General features: G+C 38.7%; 1 protein-coding gene across 1 annotated transcript; it reads left to right on the top strand.

The window, feature by feature from the left end:
• Nucleotides 1–3,886: 3,886 nt before the first annotated feature.
• On the top strand, nucleotides 3,887–25,944 carry AMBN (ameloblastin; the record flags this gene model as incomplete). Its single annotated transcript, XM_080655681.1, has 15 exons — nucleotides 3,887–3,907; nucleotides 6,284–6,399; nucleotides 8,744–8,852; nucleotides 16,218–16,286; nucleotides 18,124–18,174; nucleotides 19,485–19,532; nucleotides 20,043–20,153; nucleotides 21,457–21,693; nucleotides 22,593–22,631; nucleotides 22,985–23,023; nucleotides 23,376–23,414; nucleotides 23,678–23,737; nucleotides 23,821–23,865; nucleotides 24,467–24,511; nucleotides 25,405–25,944. The coding sequence occupies 15 exons, from the start codon at nucleotides 3,887–3,889 to the stop codon at nucleotides 25,942–25,944; spliced, it is 1,569 nt and encodes a 522-aa protein (XP_080511807.1).
• Between the last annotated feature and the right edge of the window lie 793 nt (nucleotides 25,945–26,737).

Raw genomic sequence — 26,737 nt, 5'->3', positions numbered from 1 at the left:
CTAGTGGGTGTGTGAGCAGACATGATATTCCAGGGATGACATCCCTGAAATGAATATTCCCTACAATTGGTGTTTACCCACAAATGCTCATGCAGGTAGTTGGGACTTGAATTATGCTTAAACATTCACTAGTGAGTTGATACAACTTGCAAACTCAGATATCTTTTGGAAGAGTTAGATCCTTTTGAACTGTGATAGTAGAAAAATGACAGAGACATGAAAACTACAGAAGTGTAAATTTTAGGTTAAGTTGGGACATTAGAACATTTTTATAATTTCTCAAGACTTTTTGAATCGAATCTGCAGCCTTGGATTTAAAAGTCTCTACCATTTGGCTCTATCCAACAGAAGGCCTCTTCACTCTCCTTCAAATCCACCATAAGACATTATTAGTTTTACAGTACAACTCAACTTAAGCATTTTTTATTGCTTTAGAGGAACAGGACCTTGGAATGGAAATGGGACGATCCTGGGGAAGAGGATCGGTTTTTTGGCAGTTTTTGGTGGCTTCTTTGCTGTCAGGATTAAAGCTGCTATTGACATAGGGTGGAAAATGTCCAGCTGTGCATGGGAAGTGCCAAACAAGATTTGGTTCACATCCTGCATGACTTTCAAATGTCCCACCACATTTTCATGGAAGTAAATAAGGCAATTTGCATATTTGAGCTTGGGATTCAACTTTATTTTATATATAACACAATGTATTTTTTTGCACAATATTAATGTACATGGAATATTTTAGTCTGCACTTTTCTTTTAATCATGGGAAGAGAATGTTTTGTTTTTGCTCAAATGTTTCTAAGCATTGCTAACCATTGTAAAAAATCAGGTCCTTAAAGGAAAGCACAACTTGGTGTTTGAGCCAATGCCCCACATTTGAATCATCTGCATTGATAGCTGATGTTTGCAAGTATTTTACAGTGACTATTTGGCATGCCATTCATATTATTTGAGATACATGAAATGCAGAGACCTATACATTTCTTAATAATTTGTATTTTATTGTAATTTTGTGGCAGAATGGTTACATAGTATATATGTTATGAACATTACAACTTGAAATTTCTTTGAAATTGCCTCCTGTTCTTCAATCTAATGTTCTTTTTAATCCTATAGTCCTCGGCAATCTGCCACAGACCTTCATGGTTCTTTGAGTTGCTTTTTCTTTTTTTCAATAGATCTCTGATTTCCTGTTCGCTATCAAAGCATATGGTTTCTGTGGTCCTTTTGTATATTCAAAGACAGAGTGTACACCTCAACATGTGGTTTTTAAGATAGAATTTGTTTAGTGAAATATTCTGTCTCATCTCCCTCCCATGCCACAGAGGGAATGATTTGGATACACACTTATAAATAAGGCAAGAATATCAGACTTCCTCATTTTCTCACTTCAACAATCCATAATTTGTCCTGACATGTTATCTTACTGCAATTAAGGTTATTTCTCTGTTTCTCTTATCATAGATAGGCAGGTCTAGTCTGTTATTACTAATCTTAGTACTAGTTTTTAGTCTATGTCCACTTACCTCTGCTCTTTCATTTCCATCTACTCCTTGTTCAGATGGCTTTTAATTTTACTTCTAAATTCTGAGTCATTATAAGTAGGTACTAACATCTAACTATTTCATTTTGCTTTTTGGGTAGTCATGCTCAAGCATGATATATTAAAATGCACACTGCTTATTATACTTTTTTCTCACGTAAATTACAGTAAACACATTATGTTTCATGTAATTTAGTTTTTAAACTACGTGTGCATGTAGGTTATGGAATTAATTTCATTTCAGAAAGAAAAACATTTATTCTATAAAGAGGGCTTCAGGTCTAAAGATAACAAAGGTACTATTTGCAGTCCCCACCTTCAAACACCTTGTCTCTCTTCTCTGTCTTGTGGTCCTATCTGCTTTTCAAAGCTCATTTAAGGCACTTTGAAATTAGGGCTTTGAAACTGCTCCTGCCTCTACAGGTCTCTTCTCTGAAATCCTATGGCTCTATTTTCTATAAGTAGTTGGAATTTAATCTCCTACAGCCTTCAGCTACCAGTGCTGATCGTGGTGTGTGTGTGTGTGTGTGTGTGTGTGTTCATCGTTGTCTCTTCAACTGACTGTGAGCTTCTAGGAGGCAATTACTTGCCATGTCCTACACTACACTTTGTACAAAGTTAGAAATCAGTAAATTCTGGTTGAGTAAATAAACCAACATCTAAACTTTAAATGGTAGCATAGTTCTTAGTTCCTGGCACATCCCTGTGTTACAACATTTGTCAGACCAAACTTTTTTTTTTTTAATTCTCACTGAGGATATTTTTCGACTGATTTTTAGAGAGAGTGGAAGAGAGAGGGAAAGACAGAGAGAAACATCGATGTGAAAGAAATACGTCAATTGGTTGCCTCTTGTACATGCCCTGACCAGGGCCCTGACCAGGAAGGAGCCTGCAACCGAGGTACGTGCCCGTGTCCTTAACCAGAATAGAACCCGGGACCCTTTGGTCCACAGGTCAACACTCTATCCACTGAACCAAACCAGCTAGGGCAGACCAAACTTTAATAAATTCCTTATATGACTGACTCTCTCACAGACTGTTAGCTCCTTGAGGAAAGGGACTGTGATTATTCACCTTTGTAATCTCAGCATCGGAGAACACCGGTTCACTCACATAAATCACCCAGTACTTATGAATGACCGTACGAATGCACTGAGTAGTACCTCCATGAAGAGTCTGATGTAACTGTAGATTATGTGGAAACAGTTTAATGGCAATAAATACAATTAATGTCACTGCAATAGAGGTTCCCTTACAATTTGTTGTAACTTCAGGTCTAACTTTCAATCCTCTCCTCTGCCAATATTTTCTCTAAAGAGAATTCTTAAAAGAGAGCTAAAGAAAATTAGAGTAAAAAAAAAAAGATGAAGCCCATCCCAAGGTTAGGAAGCTTTTATCCTCCTTAAAAATGGGAGGAATTCTATTTTGTAGCATTATATCAAGAAGCTTATAACTGGACAGGCCAAGAAAGGTATCTGACAGTCATAGACCCCTCGGGGAGCTTCAGAATGCCTGCTGGGCCCATATCCCCTTCTAAAAGGTTCTTTAATCATGCCTCATACCTGTTCACTCTGCCTCCCTGGACACAAATGGTTGGACTAGGCCTGGGTACTTCTGGCCAAACAGCCTGTGGAGTGCCCTGCCTCAAAAGATCTGCCTAATACAGACCTCCTGCAGAGAATGGTGAGGAGTTGAATCAGTCAGCTCCTCTCTCTGGGGAAATTTATACTGGAAATTTAGGAAGAAGCAGTTAGTAATAGCTGGCTCATTCAAAGTGACATGGGAAACAGTTGTGTCTTATGGTGACAGTCACTTATAGGTGACTGTCACTAAGTGTCTGCTAAGTCCTGAAGCTGCTGGCAGGTACCAGAGCAATTACAAGGGATTGGATGACATCCATCTCCATGAGGCCTGAAAATGCATCTGTTTCTATTTTGCTTTCATTAATGAAAAAGCATATTTTGTTACTACAACGTGTAGCAGCATAAGCCACATGACATTGTATGCTCTGTGAGAGAATAGAAAGAATTTGGTCAGGCTGAAACCAGTTTGGCTCAGTGGATAGAGCATCAGCCTGCGGACTAAAGGGTCCCGGGTTCGATTCCGGTCAAGGACATGTACCTTGATTGCGGGCACATCCCCAGTGGGAGGTGTGCAGGAGGCAGCTGATCGATGTTTCTCTCTCATAGATGTTTCTAGCTCTCTAACCCTCTCCCTTCTTCTCTGTAAAATATCAATAACAATAAAATATTTTTTTAAATAAAAAAAAAAAGAATTTGGTCAGTTATCCTTCATGCTATAGTGACAAGCACTTTAGATTTACAGCAGGCATCAAAAACCAAAATGCCTACCCAGGCAAGGCAGGTAACGTAGATGAGTGAAGCCAGCCAGGTACAAGAAAAATAAGAAGAATGCTTGTCCTGTTAAAGGAAAGCAGTTGCTCCCTAACTTTGATCATGGCTACCATTCAGAAGGACTGAACTTCCAGGTTTTTAAATGAGATAGTGTATGTCAAGTGCTTAATATATGCCCAGCACATTGCAGGAGTTCATTAATATTCTTTATGTTGTTTCATATCATTTACAATCATCATTAGCAGTCACACATCCATAGAAATAATCTTGAGAAATGAAACTACTTGGCATATTCACATTTTCTAATTCTTTCATATATATTTATCTCACAAAATTTTTGTTCATGCTCTTTAAAACGTTTCCTCAGTTTTAATTGGTCTCTTAATTGAATCATGAAAACCCTAAAATTTTAGGCATGCTGACTCCTGGTTTTCTTTCTGTTAATGATAATTTCTTTGGTTTTTTGGGGAAAGATAGTCTACCCATTTCTTGGTTTTTCTAGCCTATATTTTCCCTGAGTAATTACCCCCACAGACACCTTCAGACATTGCCTATCACACAGAAATGTGGACTGAACAGAATGTGATTTTCTCCAAGTTGGCTTAGGCCTGTAATCAGAGACCGCCAGTTCTGACCAGCTCTTCCAAGGAAAAAAAAAAAGTCAGTAAGTTTTCTTGCCTTTGCAGAATTGGTACCAATGCTAAAATTTAGCTAAGAAATGAGCAAAGAGATAGTGTCTAAAAAAGTCGCATGGTAAAAAAAAAAAAAAAAAAAAAAAAGTTTATGCAGAACACTTATACCATAACTTAACAAGTCCAGGCTTTAGAGTGGTAGAAATTGATTGTTTTGTTTGTTTTTAAAAATATATAGAGGAGCCCATAATCAAATGAAAGTAATCAAGTCAATATCCTGGGCTTTCTTCCATTTTAACAACTACTATGAATTAATCGTGTGAATTAATATTAAGAATTCGTATGCAACATATTAAAAGCACATCTAAGTCTCAAAGTAAATAATCTGAGTTAATATCATCTACCCAAATCCAGTTCCCTACTTAGAGACAGTGTGATATAGGGGGGATAGCATGTATAGATTTGGGAGTCAGTCTGACCTGAATTCAAATTTTGACATGCTTATTGGGTATGTGTCTTTGGCAAGTTCCTTAAGTTCTTGAAGCCTGTGTCGTTATCTCTAAAGATGTGGACAATAAGACTTACTTTATAAGGCTGATACAAAGATTACATGAAATAGCATAGACAAAGTGCCTCTTCACCATCTATCATTTAACAGATATTGAATAAATGTACTGTCTTGCTTCCATCCCACTTTCCACCAAAGCGATGCGGGAATCAATCCAATTTCACACACATCTAGGAAGATTAAGGAGGGATGACTTGTGTGTCCTTAGGCACGATACTGAAAGTGAAGGATCTTCCTCTCTCGCCCTGAATAAGCACATGTCTGTGCTGCCCCTTCCTCTCGGGTAGACCCATCTGGAGTGGCCAGATGAGTTCATTTATTGCCTGAGTCACTTCTTTAATAAATGCTGTGCCCTATATATGTCAACACCTATACATACCAGGCCCTGGAGATACAGAAAATAAGTGACAGCCCCCCGTCCTCAAGGCTCACATTCTGGGCTGAGACAGACTTCACCTTCAGTAGCATCTCCTCAGGTATGTTTTACAGAACATCAGGTCCACAGGTTAATAAATTTTATAAGAAAACCAAATGTGGGGGAAATTGGGGGAAAGTTTCTTTATTATGAGGTTTTCCCCAACCAATCATGTGCTTGAGGAAATAATATGCAATGTTCCTACTTAGCCACAGGACCTTTGTTTCAAGGAGCATCTCCACAGGTTTCTCAGAACACACTTTGGGAAGAGCAGACCTATCATGTACCTTGGGAGTCCTCCCTCCAGCCGCTCCTGTAGGACTTTGAAGGAGGCCAAATGGGAGGCAGGCGTTCTCCCCATCACCCCTGAACAGCCGCTATTTCAGCCCTCTGTGTTGGGTTACATGTCTACGGTGGGAGACCTGTGGGTTTTGGACCCAGACTAGATTCGAACTTTGATTCTACAATTTACCTGTGTGGCCCTGAGGAAATTGTGAAAGCTCTTGATGCTCATTTCCATGTCTGAACAACAGGGATGTAAGGGGTTCCTGTGAGGAATAAATGTAATCATATAGGGAAAGTGAAAGTGCCAGAGGTAGAGTAAAAGTGGAAACCAATACATAGCCTGCCCCTTCCCCCCTATTTTATGCTACACTTTATGATATCCTGGAAGGCACAGCGCACCCAGGCAGTGGTAAATCCATTCTGCTGCTTTGAAGAGAAATACATGGGCTTGATCACATGTACTTTCTCTGTTATTTTTGCATGCAGGTTTGTACCTCTCTGCACGTCTGCGTTTCAGCCAGAGATGCTGAGACAGGATCTTCATCTTGCCTGAATAAGAAATATGGCTTCTCTCTGGGAGATGCTGTTCTTAAATTTGCAGGGTAATGAGAGCCCTACATTTCTACCATATCAGCTAAATGTTACCTTGCTCTATCTAAAATTCAGTAAAATCCTCCAAACTCCATTTTGGAGACTCTCAAGGTCAGTAATTTTTTTAATTATGATGTTTAACCCAACACTTCATATACCCTGTGCAATGCAGTGTTTCAGTCACAATAAAATGTCTTACTGTATAATCATTACTGTAATCTATGTCTGTTTATGAATAGTTGAAATTTACATCTCAGTGATAAAATAAATCAAGAGAAGTAATCATGTGAAACATTAGTCTTCATTTACATTACTAGAGGCCCAGTACACAAAATTCGTGCACATGGGGTGGGGAGTGTCCCTCAGCTCAGCCTGCACCTTCTCCAATCTGGGACCCCTTGAGGGATGTCCGACTGCCTGTTTAGGCCCAATCCCAATGGGCAGTCTGACATCCCTCTCACAAACCAGGACTGCTGGCTCCCAACCGCTCGCCTGCCTCTGCCTGATTGCCCCTAACTGCTTCTGCCTGCCAGCCTGATCACCCCCTAACCACTCCACTGCTAGCCTGATCAATGCCTAACTGCTCCCTGGCCAGTCTGATTGCCCCTAACTGTCCTCCCCTGCAGGCCTGGTTGCCCCCAACTGCCCTCCCTTGCTGGCCCGGTCACCACTAACTGCCCTCCCCTGCTGGCCTGGTCTCCCCTAACTGCCCTCCCCTGCAGGCCTGGTCCCCCCCAATAGCCCTTCCCTGCAGGCCTGGGTCCCCCCACAACTGTCCTCCCCTGCAGGCCTGGTCCCCCCACAACTGCCCTCCCTTGCAGGCCTGGTCTCCCCCAACTGCCCTCCTATGCTGGCCCGGTCACACCTAACAACCCTCCCTGCTGGCCTGATCACCCACAACTGCCCTCCTCTGTAGACCTGGTCTCACCCAACTGCCCTCCTCTGCTGGCCCGGTCACCCCTAACTGCCCTCCCTGCTGGCCTGATTGCCCACAACTCCCCTCCCCTTCTGACCTGGTCTCACCCAACTGCCCTCCTCTGCTGGCCCGGTCACCCCTAACTGGCCTCCCTGCTTGCCTGATTGCCCACAACTGCCCTCCCCTGCAGGCCTGGTCCCCCCCAACTGCCCTCCCCTGCAGGCCTGGGGCCCCCCAACTGCCCTCCCTTACTGGCCTGGTCTCCCCCAACTGCCCTCCTCTGCCGGCCTGGTCACCCCCAACTGCCCACAACAGCCCTCCCCTGCCAGCCATCTTGTGGTGGCCATCTTGTGTCCACATGGGGGCAGCCATCTTTGACCACATGGGGGTGGCCATCTTGTGTCTTGGAGTGATGGTCAATTTGCATATTACTCTTTTATTATATAGGATGTTGCATGTATTACACTACATAACCTATAATACTCCATTCATTGTCCTTAGGAGAGAATGTGCTCTTCAACACAAGGGAATGTGCAGGTAAATGAAGTTTAAAGTTGACCCACTGCTTATTCCACTCACCCCAACTAACAGGAGTTCTAGAAAACAGAAAAGAAAATGGAGGGACTTGAAGACAAGATCAAGGTCTACATCACAAATTCAGAACAGTGTGGACCTTCTAACTAGAGATTAGGAAGACTGGGCGGCACACCTGTGCTCAAAGCAAGTGTTGTCACTGGAGCCCTCTCCTCCACTCCATCCCATGCCGGTGCAGTCCCCGCAGGACTGTGGGGAATGTCTTTCACATCAGGGGCAGAGCTGCAGGTGAGCGGGATGGGGAAGTCTGGAGAAAGAGGCTCTGAAACTAGAAGTATCTTGGATTAGACATGTTTGTGGCTTTGTAGTCTATAGTTATTGACCTAAAACTAAAAGATTTAGAGGCATTGGCTCTCAGGAGTCTTTGAGGCTTAGTGTGAGCTTTGGGGCATCTTGAGGCCTAGTGTGAGCCTCAGAAAAAAACAAAAACAGGCAATTCCTTCATGAGGCTTGTTCTAGGTCCCAATTATAAAAGAAAGTGGAGTAAAAAGAGCCTCAACACTTTCTCCTGGCTTGTTAAGCCTGCTCTTCAGGGAAAGAAAGGAGGAGATCAGAATTCAGCACCAGAGCTCTGTGGACCTACCAGAATACTGCTTGTGCTTGACCTAGAAATTGATAAGGGTAGGGAATCCCAACATGTTTCATTATTTTAAAGGCAAAACATCTAGAATGGGACCTCTGTTTTCTTGACTTAATGATATAAAACATAATCTAACCTGATTTTAATGACACTGTGACCATTACAAGCACACATCCTTGTTAAGGTAGTGGAAAAGAGGTTCTATATCAAGTGTCCCCAAGCTGTCTGGTTTTTCTTTGTGTTTTGTCTTGTTTGTTTATCTTAGTTCTTGGACTTCGTTATTAGTTCAGGTGACTAGAAGTGTTTCTAAAATTGGAAATCTTGGTCTTTTCTTTTTGGAAGATGGATATGGCAATAGCTGGGAAAACAGTGAGGCAAATAAGTTTCTTTTCTTTTTCTGCATGCAAGTTAGCTAAGTTCACAATGTTTGACATCATGATTATAGCCCATCCACTAACTGGATATATTTTTCACTAGATTCCCTAATGTCATTCAGCCTCAGCCAATTTCTTTTCTCTCACTATCACACAATCAGCTTTCTTTTTACAGGTCATTCCATCAATACGAAGCGTCCTTCACCTTAAAATTGTCTGTGTATATTCTTTATTTGCTGCAATCCTGGATTTAAAACTCATTTTCTGCAAGAATGTCTCTACAATTAAGTATGTCCCATTCTAATAACCTCCTGGTTTGACACCCCTTTAATAATTATGTTAAATCAGTAATAATTTGCATTAATTGCATACTTACAATGTACCAGGCACTGTTCTAGGAACCTCAGTGCACTGTTTCATTTACTCCTTTGTCAAGTCCTTTGTTTGTGCTCTTTTACAGATGAGGAAACTGAGGTACAGAATGGTGACATAACCTGTCCAAGACACACAGCTAGAGAGTCATGAATCTATCCCAACCTGATCAGTCTGAGCCCAGAGCCCACATTCTTAGTAGCAAAGTAATTTGCGCCCTATCTTCTTTTACATGGTGAGGTATTTCATAAGAAGACTCATGTCACTTCATGTATCAGTGTCATATATTTTTGAGGAAAAGAAGCCCGAGTGTCCCTCTTTACATCATTAAATGTAATATGATGGTCTGTTCATAGCAAGCCTTTAATAAATGTTCCTTAACAAACTCGGCAGGTAAGTGACGAGCACAAGACATGTTTCCTGACTTGTTTGCAAATTATCTACCCCAGAGGCTTCTCCTGGGCAAGGTGAGACCCAAGTACCATCTCTACTGTAAAACTGACTCTGATATCAGAGCATAGGGTCAATGTGTGAAGAGCTGAAGTCAGTCATCCCGTATTGTCTTATGGTCAACTCATTCTTCCAAAAGTCCTTCTGAAGTGGGTTAATAATGGTTATCAACTGGCAGATGATAATAATCCTGAAAATAAACAAATGAATCACCATTTTAACATACAAAGCAAGTAAGTGTTTTACTTGGCAAGCAGCCAAGTATTGTATCCATTACACACATTTTACCACAAATTCTTTATTTGAAAGAATCAATGCCAATTTTGCTTACTGTCAGAATTGCCAGGAATGTAGTCTTTGGAACTCATCATGCAAAGAAAGGCATGAGGGGTAGAAAATGAGCTCCATCTGATTCCAATAAATATACATGTAAGAAATTACTGTAAAATATAAAACATTTGCCCTAGCTGGATTGGCTCAGTGGATAGAGCGTCAGCCTACGGACTGAAGGGTCCCAGGTTCGATTCTAGCCAAGAGCACATGCCCCGGGTTGCCAGCTCAATCTCCAGTAGGGGGTGTGCAGGAGGCAGCCAATCAATGATTCTCTTTCATCATTAATGTTTCTATCTCTCTCTCCCCTTTCCCTTCCTCTCTGAAAGCAATAAAAATATATTTAAATATATATATATATATATATACGGCATTTACATGGAATGCATTTTAACATATTTTAATGTCTGTCAAAAAATTACATCAAACATAACAAGAGATTAATTTGTATGCTATATAAAATGTTTTATATTATACTAGAGGCCTTGTGCACAAATTCGTGCATGGGTGGGGTCCAGCTGGCCCAGCTCCAATTGGGTCTGATCAGGGCTGGACCAGCTTGGAGGTTGCCGTGGGAGGTTGGCCGGCTGGTTCGCTGGCCACAGTGGGCATCATAGCGACCGGTCATTCCAGTCATTCCAGCGTTACGGTCACTGGCTTTTTATATATGTAGATGCTCAATGATATATAGAATACACATACAAATTAATAAGAATATCAATTTCCCTGTGGCCAATAAGCAAAACCAGGAAAATTTTACAAAAGTGGAAATATAGTTAGTAATATGTAGAAATACAGTTAGTAGCATAGTTAGGAAAAGTGAAGAAAACATATGACTTTAATAATGAACAAAGAGCCGAAACCGGTTTGGCTCAGTGGATAGAGCGTTGGCCTGCGGACTGAAAGGTCCCGGGTTCGATTCCGGTCAAGGGCACGTGCCTTGGTTGCGGGCACATCCCCAGTGGGAGGTGTGCAGGAGGCAGCTGATCGATGTTTCTCTCTCATCGATGTTTCTAGCTCTCTATCCCTCTCCCTTCCTCTCTGTAAAATATCAATAAAATATATTTTAAAAAAAAATAATGAACAAAGAAATATAAAATAAAACACTAATGAAATACTGCATTACCTCTATTAAGTCAACTTTAAAAATTGGCCTTCTTCTGACAGGACCACACGCTTTGCCCTTGTTCCCTTGTCCTGAGGCTTAATGCATGACACTCCATCCAATTTTCCCTGGGACAGTAAGTACTTATCAGTTCACTCAATCACCAGCCATTAAGTATCTTGTCCAATCTCATTCTTCCTTCAAGCATCAACATGAATCTATTCTCCTAATACCTGACCCCACAGGATTTCTCCAACCTCAAGAATTTTATAGCATTCTTCTTTAGCAAAGTTTCCCATACTCGCCACTATTGACATTTGGAGCTGGATAAGTGTTTTTCTTTGCGGGACGGGTGCTATTCTGTGCATGATAAGGTATTAGCAACATCTCTGACCTCTACTCACTAGGTGCCAATAGCAAATCTCTCCTCTCCTTCACCCTTCCTCTCACCGGCAAACTAAGATAACCAAAAAATATCCCATCTCCCAAACATTTCTAAATGTTCAGGGAAGGGGGAGGCAAATCATCCTGAACTAATGGGTACTAGACTTACCTGGGTGATCACTTCATAATTTATGTCTAATCACTATGCTGTACACCTGAAAGTAATATAACATTGTATATCAATTGTAATTGAAAAAAATTTCAAATGTTTTAAATCACCCCAAACTGTGGATCACTGTTCTATATAGCACTCTAATTTTAGCAGTTATTTCGTGTGGGATTATGTCATTTGATATTAAATGTCATCTGCCCCTGGGTAATTGATTTATTTTGGCATAGTGCATAACAGCAAAGACTCTGGAGCCAGATGCCTGTCTAAATTCTGGTTCCACCCCTTACTGTTACTTCAGGAAATTTACTTCACCTCTCCATAGTTCAATTTTATCATGTATAAAAAGGGAGGAACATTATTCTCTTCATAAAATTCTTGTGAGAATTTTTAAAATGCACATATGCAAAATACTAAGATAATGTTTTTCCACAACAAATACTATCCAAATATTACCTATTATAATAAGCATAGAACATCAAAGGCTGCAACTTAGTAGAATGGGTGATTTATGCCCTTTGGTTGAAAATACATGCAAAACATATCCAAAAAGCTAGAAGAACACACGCAAAATAAAATGTTAAAGCTATGTAACAAGCAAGCTATCACAGCGTAGAGTATGAATGATTTTCAAATCACTGACAAATATTTGAAATTCAGAGAAAGGAAAATCACAGAGGAATGAAAGAGTCGGGGAAGGAGTCTCAGAGAGGTAAATTTTGAGTAGAACTTGAAGTTGTTGTGAACAGGTGAGAAAAGAGTCTAGGCAGAGAAAAGGTTTCAACCAAAACCCCAGGGAGAGAAAAACATGACACATTCTGGGGAGAGTGAGTAAACAAGTCTGTCTGGTGCAGAAGGTGGAACAGGACATGTCAAAACAAAACAAACTCCAAGTTCACGTTTTCTCCTGTGGAATCGATATACCCAAAGCAATCAAAATCATTCCTATACATTTTATTTTTTATTTTTTGTAATCTTTATTTTTGAAAGTATTATATATGACCCCTTTTTTTCCCCATCGACCCCTTCTAGCCCGGCCCCGCATTTCTATCCATTTTAGTTAGCTGTTATAGTTCACATTGCTGGCTGGAATAACTACAGTCAAGGCCCACAGTCCAATATGAAGCAGGTTTTCAGCATACATGTTCCTTTATTTCAATAAGAAAAATAACTCGTGATCATTGAACATTTTCTTCATACCAAATAGTGTATTGAGCATATAACTTTAATAATGAACATATAACTTTAATAACTTTTATATCTGTTATATTTAAATTAAATTAATGCTTTCCTATGGAAGACCACATTTCACAGATGAAAATACTATATATATTCTAGTTGAACAACTAACCCAATGTCACATGATCAATGTTACAGAGGGGAGTAAAGGATATTTTTAAAAAGTGGAAGCAGCATCATTTATATCATTTATGATGTATTGGACATTTGGCTTAAGAGCAAGACAGAACATCTGAATCCACCAAAACATCATTATTAGGATGTCATGATCATGCTCATAAACCATAAAAGACATACACAAATTCCATTTCCTGTTTAGCTGTCATTGGGAAGCTTAATCCCATGGGTTTAGTATCAACTTCCATGCAGAGGAAATGTCTTCCATCAGGTCCCTGCTCTACCTTCCTTTGAGCTCATGGACCTAAGCTGCTAGTACTCTTTGTCCTGTAATAAACACACACACACACACACACACACACACACACACACACACACACACACACAGTATCTTTGTGGTCCCATCTTTCATGTAGTTTCTCCCACCAAGAAAGACAATCATCACATTTATTGAGCACCCATTGTATGGCAGCTGCTGCATCTTCACCACCTCACCAAATCCTCAAACAAGCCTAACTGTGTGCTAAATGATTATCCTTCTATCACAGAAGAAACAGGCTTAGAGAAATTAAGGAATTTGATCAAGTACCAGAGCTGGAATAAAGAGAGAAAGAGAGAAGTCAAAAATAATACTTTTCATTTCAATAACATTTTGCTATTTATGAAACATATTCCCATTCCTTATTTCTTTGCATCCTAAAAATAATTATGTTATCAATGGGAAATAATTTTTCAGGAGCAGCTTCTTGGATAACAATATTTGAAGCTTTTAAGCCTACACTTAGGTATGAAGACATACTTCTTCCATAATGCCAGCTTCCTCCAAGTTCTCTATAATTAACAAGATCCTTACTTCCCTAAAAAGTGTACTGACTCATCCCTTTTTAAGAAACCAACCTTAAATTCTTACCCCTCTCACGTCAGGAATCACACTTTGAAAAGACAAGGAGGGTCAGAGAAATAACAAAAGCAGCTAAAGTTCAATCCACATCCAAGATATTCCTGTTTGCTCATGGAAATACCCATCCAGTGCCTGAAAATGGGTCTATCTAAAGAGCAAACTGAGAGTTATGCCCATGGGCTTGACTGGGTCATGGAGAATGTTCTCCTTTATTCCCCTCCTCCCCCACAAGAACATGCGCCAAAGGTTTTCCTGAAGTGATTCTTTCAGAGGGTCCAACTGAAATTTCTTAGAGAGGTAATTTAGCTATCTCTAGTGTAATACCTAGGAAATTCATAGGTGGGGGCAGGGGGAAGAATCATAGCATGATTTATCTAATATTTTCATCCTCTCTTTCAAGCCCAGAAAGTTATCTTAGTATTTCCTTCTAGACTGTGTATTTGTTGAGGGAATATGGGGGGAGTTACTTTTACCACAATAAACATGAGGGTGGAAATCTTGAGAATGTTGGCAGTAGGTTTCTAGTTTTATCTGCAGATAAAACCCTGCACAAAACAGATAATGGTTTATTTTGAACCTATTTTACATGCATTTCCCCCCTGGCTCACCAAAATGATTATCTTCAGAGTTTATGTCCATTATTCCTTCACTATCTTCCCTGCAATCAAGTTCTCTGAATAAATACAGGGGTTGAGTTACAATTAAAAATAATGAGACTCTACCGGGCCAATGTCCTTGCATGCAGTAAAAAGGTGTGGGCTAGAGTTTGGTGTTTCCCCCCCCTCCCCATTTTGCTTCACTTTGATTGGTGGGTTGACACTTTAAATAAAGATTTCAGGTCTACCTTGTTGAGAGATACAGAGCGAGTCCCAGGCACAAACAGTCCAGAAAAAAAACAAAAAACTAATCTTCTTTTCTTAGAACTATCTTGGTTGGCATCACCAGGCCCTGAGAGCACAGTGCAGGCCAGCATTGAAGGTAAAATGTGATTTTATGATTTCCTTGTGATTCCTGTAAGATCTTTCTTCCTATCTGCAGGAAGCTTTTATAAGAGGATTTATCTTCATTTGTCACCAGAATAATAACTTATTGTAAACCATTAGCAAGTTTCAGAGAAGATATGTCTAATAACCTTCCAGCTAAAGAAAAAAGACTTGCATGTGCTGGGGGGTAGAGGAGGCTGGGGGGAAGTCCATGGGGAGGAAAGGGAGACATATGTACTACTATTTGTAATACTTTAAACAATAAAATAAAATTTTTTAAAAAAAGAATTTTAGGGTGGGATTTTGATAGAACTGCATTTAATATGTATATCACTTTGGGTGGTATGGATATTTGAACAACATTAAATTTTTAATCCACACGTAAAAAAATAAGTAAATAAATAAAAATAAATGTACTACCTCATAAAATGAATTTTTGTAAAATATACATTTGCTAATTGTAATAATGTGCTAAGCTGGGTTATGGTGCATAAAATCTAAATGTATCTCCTATATTTAATAAACATTTTATAATGAGGGAGAAAAAAAGAAAAAAAGACTTATCAACAAGGTGGGGTTTTTTTTGTTTTTTGTTTTTACTATTTGTGATTATTAGTGACATTGCCTAATTTATAAAAGTATAAGATGAACATATCTCTTGGCTAGACAGACTTTTGTTCATGTAAGGGTAAGAGCCTTTTGAACTTATAAAATCATTTTAAAGAGATACTTTATTTTAGAAAAAGAAAAACTCAATTTTTATAAATATTTTCCACTAACATTTTGGAAATTTTAACTTATTTTAAAAAGAATGTGGGCAACCTAAACATAGAATGATATGCCTTATAAATCTGCAAATAAAGGTCTGCTATGAAATTATTATTGTCTGTATTACATTTTCAATGAATTCAAAATTTGCTCTGGAAGGAAACAAAGTATAACTTCCTGTGGACAATACTGAATAGAGCAAAATTTCACATAGTAGAAGAGATTTTCCAATTCATATTTTACAAAATGAAACACAGCAGTTAAAGACTATGCATGAAGGTTATTCCTACATGTTCATTTAGGTTGAAGCTCCACGCACACAGAAAGTTCTTGGATATTTTCTAATTGCTTGTCAATTCTTTCCAAAACCTAGTAAATACAAATCAGTTGTTCAGCAACATTTAGTTTTTTGTTGTTGCTTTTTGTTTTTGTATCGAACCTGGTTGTTTTAGAAAACCAGCGATTCAGCTCATTTGAGGTATTGTCTTTTAACCATTCTGGAATAAAAATCTATCTGATTTAATTCTCCAACCTAACTCTGTTTCAGATCCCACTTTTCAAGATGAAGAACCTGATACTGGTTTTGTGCCTCCTGGAAACGAGTTCTGCAGTGCCGGTAAGTCTGAGTCTTCTAGAATGCATCCCAGCAGAGACACTGTTGGACCCCAAAGAATGCTGAAGGACTTGGGCTAAGAGTCCATGCATGGACTCATTTGAATTAATCCAATGTTATAATTCCTACTGAGCCAAAAGTCATAGTTACCCAGACATGAGCCTTACCATCCAAAAGCAATAAGTCAAATATATGATTTTTCTATTCAAAAAGATATTTAAAATATTCCAAAGACAATGTCCAAGTCTCCTTTCATTCACTCAAAGATAAGAGACTTGTGTTATCTCCACAATGCCATGACACAATTTTCTTATCAGCTACTTGCTACTATTATGAAATTGAAATGGAAAGAAAATTTCTTCAAAAAAGTGAAGTACGTTTTCTTCACTTTGAAAAGAACAATATTAGCCAAATTACTATGGCTACAAAACTGAGTTAGTAATTCCATTTGAAGCTAGTAATTAAACAATAAATTTGCCTTATAGGGAAGATATTATGTGTTCAAGAGCTGAAGTTTCTTAAATCAAAACATGTCATGGCAATATGGCGAATTGCATGTTACAGTCATACACCTGGTCCACTCTATCATATATTGAGGTGATCTCATAAGAATACACTTCTTTTGAACACTGAACTATTCCAGCCAATAGCATGTGATTCTGTTTTCACGAGGACTTCATTCAGCTGCTATCTGCTTTTGGCAAATGTTGACTAAGCACCTGCCATGTGCCCAGCAATGTACTGGACATTGAGACACAAAGGTAAATATGACATGGTCTCTTGTCTGGGGAGATAATGGTCAGCTTCAAATGACTTTAAAATATTTCAGTTCCTTGAGAAAGAAGGTTAGCTATTTGGGTTTCTTAAAGTTAAACATTTTGGAGAAAGGGGATGAAAACTGATCACAAGGATTCAAACCTCAATTCCACAAATAAAAAGTTTTTATTCTATTGCTCAACATGAATTTTAAATGAAAGAAAAATTGAAGCTGCCATTCTAATTTACCTTTGTCTGATGCTGACGTTGAGGTCAGACTCCATCATCAGTCTAATACCTTGACACTATTCAAACCTATTCTACTCCACACCTATGACAGATCCACTTTGTCATAGGAGCAAGACAATTGTTTAGGATCACCAGCAGACTGCCTGCCAAACTACATGTTCTTCTCCTTTCACTGCCACATGGGAAATGGATCCCCTGTCTATTTACATTCATGTAATGATTGTTATTTAATTTATGACTTAGAGCTAGAACTTTTTATTTAAGAAAATATACCTTTGATATGATCCCCCAAATATAAACACAGATCAACTGCTTTATACCTAAAGTGATGTTTCACTAAAGATGATGGAGGATTTGTTGAAGCTGTTAGAATAGGAGGCAAGTTGGGTTTTGGTGGGGTTTTTCTGAACTTCATGATCACATGCCACATTCCATCAACAGGAAGCATGTAGGTTTGTCAAACACACAAGAAAAATGACCTCAAGTTTGCCCCCTTTCCTCTTCTATTTGATAACACTTAAGAATAGAAGTTACTTTTACAGTATTTTTCTATTGCTTTAATTTACTTATTATATCACTTTCAAACAAATCAATTTTTGCTTTTAAAGCAACATAACACTACGATGCAGACAAAGGGCAGAAGATTTCTGAGGGGGCAAAATTGTAAAATAATATGTTAATTCCCCAATAATTTAAATTATTCTTCTTTCTTCCCAAAAGTTCAAGTTATTTAGGTAATAAATCAAATGTTGGCCTCTTGACTGTACTTTCTATTTCCGGTGGTTAAGAAAGTTTCTCATCGAAGAAAACTCAGAATTATTCTATTTCCATGTAGGTGTTTCCTCGGCAGCCGGGGACCCCGGGCATGGCTAGTTTGAGCCTGGAGGTATGTATTTTCAGAGCACTGACGTTTACTTTTTATGTTTGTTTGTTCCTGGGAGGGGAGAAAGGTGATGGGCTGTTTCTGGTCTTCCCAGTCAGAAGGCAGTGGCCATCCTCCTGTGTGGTTCTGGAGAAACTTATGGCATCTATGAGAGCCTTGTTTTATAATTTTACCTCATTTTAAATTCTCAGGTGCTTTACTCCTCATAACATCATCTGTATGTGAATCAAAGCAATATTTTAATACCTACTATATATACATTATTTAATACCTACTATATATACATTAACATAATTACTGCATTAATATAATTACTGCATTAATTCAAACACATTGGTCTGAAGTCATAAATGGTTTCTATTTAGTTCCTTCTCCTTATAGTACCTTATATTATAAAGTTCAGATGAAGAAAATTTACCTTACAAAATTCAGTTATTTATAAGAACTCCTGTAAATAACACTAACATTGTACCTGCTGCATAATCTGTGGCAGTCTCATTGCACTTCTCATAACTAATATATACCCTGCTTAGAAAATCCCAGCAAAATAGTACTGTTTGACCATATTAATAAAATATATTGACAGTTACAAATAGAAAAATATTTATGAAATTATAAATGTATCACAAGACCTTGCAATATTTATTCAGATTATAACAATCTGGGGGCAATCAGAACCTATATTGGCTGGATGCCCATTTCACATGCAAGCTAATTTCACTGAGTTATTTTTTCTCACTTTCTAGCTTAAATGCAACCAAAGCATTCTAAACTTCTTCCTAATACATTGAAATTGAATTCCTGTTGAATTGCTGGTATTTTTGACAATCTCTCCCGATACCATTTTTCTCAATGTCTTTTATATTTTTTATTTTGAGGACTTTTTTGTTTCGGAAGGAGATGGAGGTGGTCTTATTTTGTTTTGTTTGCCTGTTTTTTTCAAATTCCTCTTCAAGTTGAAATTTAAAAAGGCAAAGTATGGTAAAAGAGTCAATGAAGGAATGTCCTGATTATTACATTTATGTTTCAGTTGAATGAGCTATTTTTCCATATTTCAATGTGACCTCAGTTAAATGGTGCTTTTTCTCTTCTAATAATAGAAAGCAAGCTAAAGACTTTAATAGCAATAATAGCAACAGTGAAAAAAAACACATTCAACATTTTCATTTTTCAGTGATAATTAATGTCTACTTCTATTTTATTCAAATTGACACTCCAAACTTTGTGTTAATGATGTATGTTGCAAAATCCGTTGTGTCATACAGAAAAGGAACATGTGTGGTAAATAGTAACCCACTTTTTCTTCTTTACAGACAATGAGACAATTGGGCACCTTGCAGGGACTAAATATGCTTTCTCAGGTAAACTTATTTTCAAATATTTCTTATTGCAAGGACTGTACTAATGGTGGTGGTGGTAGTGATATTAGCAGCAGCATTGTCATTTATAGAATATATTTGTGAACAGGAGATATCCTAAATTTTGGAAGAACTAATGAATAACTGAGATAACCTAAAACACAATAAGATTCTAAGATGGGCTGGCAGGGGAAAAGAAAAACAACATTAAATTTTCTTTAGTAAAAAAAATTTTTTTGCGTTGTCTATTTTATTATGAGTACTTACAAAGCTAAATCCAAGACAAGTATATGAGGATACTGCAGTCTGGCTTACTCCATTCTTACTGCAGAATGGCTGTGAGTCTGTTGCAAGAGAGTGTTTGCCTATCCATGTTAAATTAAGTAATCTCACTCTTCCTTTTGCTATCTCTACATTTTCTGTGTATCTTTTGGAAAATGAAAACCAAGTTTAAGCCAATATTGAAATAGAAGTAAATTTCTCTCTATCTATCTTTTCTCCCCATGTCTTTAGTATTCAAGATTTGGCTTTGGGAAATCACTTAATTCTTTGTGGATGCACGGTCTCCTTCCACCACATTCCTCCTTCCCATGGATGAGACCAAGGGAACATGAAACTCAACAGGTAAGTTAGTTACATCAATTGTTTGAAACACCAAGCCTTAAAATCCTCCCCTACTTACATTCTCTAAGTTGTCATATACTACCCACAGAGTAATAAACAAACATACTAGTAATTATCCAGACACCAAATACATCAAAACTTGTAACTAGTTTTAGTACTTTGGAATATTTAAAATAAAATGGTCTAATTTTTCAACCCATTTGAACATTTATTTCAAATAGGAAGATATAGACTCCCAAATATGAGACCTATGTTTAAAATATCAGCAATAACAATAAACTATCCTCAAAATGGAAACAGGCTAAATCCTGGGCAATTCTCATTTTAATCAAGATTCCCCAAATAATTATTAAAAAGCACATTTAAACTGATGCCAGAGTCCTGGTTAAAACATCATGAACCTTACAGCAATCAATAAATATATCAGTTAACTTTAACCATTATTTGTTAAATAATGTTAGGTACCTAATACATAAATCAAATTGTAGACTGGGAGTGAAAGTGAAGATGTTTAAGAATGACTCTAAGGTTTATAGAATTTCAGATCTGGTTGGGAAATAAGAGAAGACAACATATTATAAGCTGCTAAATTGTGAGACATGAGTAATGAAGGAGGTTTAAGGAACCAAAGCTATAAGAGTTTAGAGATGGGCAATGGTTGTTGTGAAATCCATGTCACTTTGAGGAGCTGGCAACCAATTTAAAAATAATAGGGAGCCATTTACCACAGATAATTTTTTAAACATCAACAAAACATGGTTGTTTTAACAGGAACTTATAAGTCCAGATGGCCTCCCACAGCAGGTAGCATTGCCCACCAAACTACATTTAGTGGGACAGTCAGTTGTGTTAATGGTGACTCTTTCTCCTCTTGATTGTTTCCAAAATGGACTCTGTAGTGCAGAAATTTGATTGGTGCTTTGTTTAATTACTCTTTCTCCTTTCATTAACTCAAAACTATATTAAGCATCTATCATGTGCCAGGCACTTGTTAGGAGCTATGTTAAGTCCTAGGATTATAAAAATAAATAAGACGTATCCTCCCTCAGGTGACTGGGGACAAAGATTGGTAACAAAAATTTGTAATCCAGCGAGAAAGGGTTAAAATAGAGATGCACAGGGGCAACTATGAGAACCTAGAGGAGGAAACGACTCATTCTACAAGGACATTCACATAGCTTCCTACCTTCATGAGCAGACTTTTCCAAGTAGAAAATTCCCCAGCTCTTTTGCTTTAGAAATTCTAGACACCACAGTTCAGTGAGCCATCGCATCCTGACACTCCTTTCAAATTTCTCTGCAGTATGAATATTCTTTGCCTGTGCATCCCCCACCTCTCCCATCGCAGCCATCCCTGCAGCCTCAGCAGCCGGGACAGAAACCTTTCCACCAGCCCAGTGTGATCACCGCCATCCAGGACACAGTCCAGAAGGGAGGACCTCAGCCTCCGGTTTACCACGGACAGCCACCCTTGCAGCAGGCAGAGGGGCCAATGATTCAACAGCAGGTGGCACCATCAGAGAAGCCACCAAAGACCGAGGTAAATCCTTCCCCTGAAGTTAGATCGGAATCACCCACTAACTTAATGAAAGAAACCCAATCTGAGAGCACATTTAAATAATCTGAGCTTCAGGGAATAATGCATAAAGATACAAATATGGTTTTGAGCATTGACATATCTGAGAGTAGAACGCTAATATTCATTCTGTCATTTGCCACCAGGGGTGGGGCATGGCTTCTAAAAGAATCTGTGTCTCTGAAATGTGGTTTCTTAGTTGAAGAAATGTAAGCTTTTAGAGAAAATAGGGAAGCCCAGAGAAGTCCAGGCTTCCCGTCATCGGGGTCCTCTTCACTGTTGGGAGGACAGAGAAGAGTGATGGATCCCTCAGCATGGCAAGTAGTATGTTGCATTCTTACTTCTCTACCTGGTACTAGAGAAGACAGCCATGGGAAAGTATCTCACAGTAATGTCAAGGAAAGAGTGATGGACAGGAAAGGGAGTTAACATGTAACTGGCATGCTGCAGACATTTAACATTCCCCATATCATCCTGACTACAGTCCTATAAAGATCAATATTACTATCTTTTTTAAAAGGAGAAGACAGACTTTGAGAGGTTATACAATTTTCCCAGCATAACATAAAAATTAAGTGCAGAGTCAGGATTCAAACCAACCTGGTATGCTCCAATTCCAAAACTCATTGCTTTCTACTATGCAAGACAAGGCAAACCCACCAGAGATACGCTGCATCTCTGCCCGTGCACTTGAGTCATGTCAGTAAAAGGCAATTGCAGTCTCTTAGTCTGTGCCTCTGAGACTAATCAAAGTAAAAATCTGGGCACTTCTTTGAGATTGTTTTATCATATGCTTAAGTAAGAGTGTGTTCCGTTTGTCTATTTTGATAGTTTAGTAATCTTACTATTTATCTGTGATGCAGCAACCAGGAATGGATTTTGCTGATCCTCAAGGTCCATCCGTAAGTACACATCTCAATGAGACTTTCTTGGGAAAAATATTTTTATCCTTTAAGAAACAATAGTAAAAATGTTTAGTTGCCCCATTTGTTATGAAGGTGAAGTATGAGTTCCTTTGTTTTCTTAAATATGAAATACTTCCTTGTCATAAAAATACATCTGCATCTCTGCCTGTGCACTTGAGTTGTGTCAGTAAAAGGCAATTGCAGTCTCTTAGTCTGTAGCCCCTGAGATTGATGAAAGTAAAAATCGGGAAACTGATTTGAGATTGTTTTATCATATTCATAAATAAAAGTGTGCTCTGTTTGTCTAGTAATTGATAGTTTAGTAATTTTATTGTTTATCTGTGATGCAGCTACCAGGAATGGATTTTGCTGATCCACAAGGTCCATCCGTAAGTACACATCTCAATGAGACTTTCTTGGGAAAATATCTCTATCCTTTATTTAAGAAAGAAGAGTAAAAATTTTAAATTGCCCCATTTGTTATGAATATGAAGTATGAGTTCCTTTGTTTTCTTAAATATTAAATACGTCTTTGTCATATGAATGCATCTGCATCTCTGCCCTTGCACTTGAATCATGTCAGTAAAAGGCAATTGCAGTCTCTTAGTCTGTTGCCCCAAGACTAATGAAAGTAAAAATCTGGGCACTTCTTTGAGATTGTTTTATCATATTTGTAAGTAAGAGTGTGTTTGGTTGTCTATTTTGATAGTTTAGTAATGTTACTATTTATCTGTGATGCAGCTACCAGGAATGGATTTTGCTGATGCACAAGGTCCATCCGTAAGTACACATCTCAATGAGACTTTCTTGGGGAAAATATCTCTATTTTTTTTTTAAGAAAGAAGAGTAAAAATTTTTAATTGCTCCATTTACTATGAATATGAAGTATGAGTTCCTTTGTTTTCTTAAATATTAAATACTTTGTTGTCATATGAATACATCTGAAAATGTGTTTCACATAAGTGTTAGAAATGGCTGTAATGGGAGGTTTTGCCTGTATTGTAGCAAATCTGAATTACTTACCCGTTTTCTACCATTTAAAGATATTCTCAATAGCCCGTTTGATATCTCAGGGACCGCTGGCCCATAATAAACCATCTTCAGTAAGTTTTTTTAAATACCACTTTTATTTCAAAGTTTTTCCCTGGGAAAATGCATTTTGTGATTTTATTGTATTTATATTTAGCTTTATCCAGGAATGTTTTACATGTCCTATGGAGCAAATCAATTGGTAAGTCTACATTTTATGAGAAGTATAACTTTTAATTAAATGCTACTTTAATGCCCTAGCCGATGCGCTCAGTGGATAGAGCGCCAGGCTGCAGCCTGAAGGGTCTCAGGTTCTATTCCGGTCAAGGACACATGCCCTTGTTACAGGTTTTATCCCAAGTAGGAGGCAACCAACCAATGATTCTCTCTCATCATTGATGCTTCTATCTCTCCCTCTCTCTTCCTCTCTGAAATCAATAAAAACACATATAAAATAAATAAATAAATAAAAATAAAAGTTACCTTAAGAGCTAAAATTATAAAATCCTGTCCTCATACAATAGATTTCATATTCTCTGAATGCCTAAATTAGCAATTGAAATGGCAAAGAGACACACTTTCTATTTGGATAATTCTGGACACACACACAACACATTAAAGAAAAGGTAAATTTGCTATCTGAATTTTCCAAATTGTCTACATTTCTTCAATTATCCTCATCTCTCCACTTTACTCTGCCTCTGGACACAACATTAATATTGAGATTTAAGGAGAAACTAAATGACCTTTAATTTAGTATTGAGTTGCTACAATAGGGGTCAGCAGTGTTTCTTTTTTAACAGAATGCTCCTACCAGACTTGGCATCATGAGCTCAGAAGAAATGGCGGTGAGTATTATCTTCAAACTCTTCTTAAAATAATATCCAGGGAGAACAATCACAGATGACTGGCTGCAAGAGGCATTGGCTGTGAATGCAGCCAAATAGACAGCATGTGATTCAGATTGTCCCACTCCAAAACCAAAGCTTGATCCTGAAGCAGTGTGCAAAGATTTCATCATATTTCCCATACAGACATTTCTGAGAGATGGCCTTTCTTGAGCATAGGGTTTTGCTCCATTTCTTGACAATGATGAGAGGAGAAATCTCTCTTGAAAAGACTTCAATGAAGGGCAAATGCTTCAAACCAAAAACAATACACACAGTTCACACAAAGTCCCTGTTCCTTCTTGGACCATTTAACCCCTCAAAACAAATTCAACAGCTCACAAATCATTTAAACCTCAAAACTGAGAGATCAAAAAGGAAAAAAAGTAATCAAGTTTAAAATTTTATTATTATAAAATTGAAAGGACATTAATAAGTTAATTCAAGTATAGTCTTATTCTGTTATTACCCACTCATATTACAGCATTAAAAGGTGAATCAATAGACACACAATTTTACTTTTTCCTTTGAAAATTTCATGTTGCATCTGTTAAAGCACAAAGCAAAACAGAACCATACTGAATTAACAAATCATCAGCAACTACAGATCTTATCAAATTAATAAGTACATCTATATGCTATCACTGAAAGAAAAATTGCATTTCAACATTGAGTGCCTTCTGTGAACTAGATGCATCGAAAGATACCATAGAGGCAAAATAAGTGTCCTGTTCTCAAGGACTTTATATCCCTGTCCGTTTTTTGTGGCTTCTCAGTGAATCTGACCAGGTATAATAGCATGGTATAGTAATAATATGTGATAACGGTGTCTCTGGTAAATGGTTTTTTTCCAGGGAGGCAGAGGAGGCCCCATGGCCTATGGAGCCATTTTCCCAGGATTTGGAGGCATGAGGTCGAGCCTTGGAGGGATGCCTCCCAATCTAGGCAAGGGTGGGGACTTTACTCTGGAATTTGACTCCCCAGTCGCTGCAACCAAAGGCCCAGAGAAGGGAGAAGGAGCTGTGCCAGGCTCCCCCATGCCGGAGGCCAACCTAGCCAATCCAGAAAACCCAGCTCTCCTTCCAGAGGTAGTAATGCCTGGTGCCCTTGGAGGGCTTCTTGCTCTCCCGAAGAGCAATATTCCCAGCCTGGCCAGGGGCCCTGCAGGGCACAGCAAGGGATCCCCCAGGGTTACCCCAGCAGCCGCTGACCCACTGATGACCCCTGCATTAGCTGATGTTTATGAGCCCTACGCTGCTGATACGACCACACCCTTGGGAGAAACGACCTTGGATACCACAGTGACCCCAGACACAGAGCAAACATCGATGCCAGGAAACAAGGCCCAGCAGCCCCATGTTATGCACAACGGGTGGCATTTCCAAGAGCCCTGAGAGCCTTGTGATATCAGCTGCTTTGTGTATGTGTAAGCTCCCCAGCTTTGAACCATGGCCGATCTTTCTCCTAAAACATGTTCACCCTTCTGCAGCAAATGCATATTAATAAACACAAGTGGCTAGAAATAGTGTAGGTTCCCTTCTTGCTTTCGTTCTCTTGTTGAAATAAAAGGTGTCGACTGTCTCTGTGACTTAGAAATACTATTAATCTCTGCATTTGAAAGTCACTGTTTCTTAGCTGTCTTAGGCATTATAGGATGTCTCTTACTAGTGTGACACTGTTGTATCCAGAAAATGTGACACTGCTTTGGATATCCTTCTCTAAGCAAAGGCACATATTCTTAGAATTGTACGCTATTTCATTCAAATGTTATTAAATGGGGATCAGTGGACGATCCCTGACTGGTATTACTGGGTTTGGTATGTTGGATTTTAAATTCTCAATTGTAGAGTATTTTATTTAACCTAGTAAAAACATCTAGCCTATTTTAAATAAAGAATTTATTCACTGAAAAGATCAAGAAGTATATGTTTATTATTTACATACTAGAGGCCCAGTGCACGAAATTTGTGCACTGGGGGCAGGGGGCCCTCAGCTCAGCCTGCCCCCTCTTGCAGTCTGGGAGCCCTCAGGTGATATCTGACTGATGGCTTAGGGGAGCGGGCCTAAGCCGGCAGACAGACATCCTTAGCGCTGCTGTGGAGGTAGGAGAGGCTCCCCCCACTGCCACTGGGCTCACCAGCTGTGAGCCCGGCTCAGGGCTTCTGGCTGAGTAGCACTCCCCCTGTG

This window comes from Plecotus auritus (genome assembly GCF_963455305.1).
Source record: "Plecotus auritus genome assembly, chromosome: 1".
In the NCBI taxonomy this organism is placed as follows: Eukaryota; Metazoa; Chordata; class Mammalia; order Chiroptera; family Vespertilionidae; genus Plecotus; species Plecotus auritus.
This window is presented reverse-complemented; position numbering and strand designations above follow the sequence as displayed.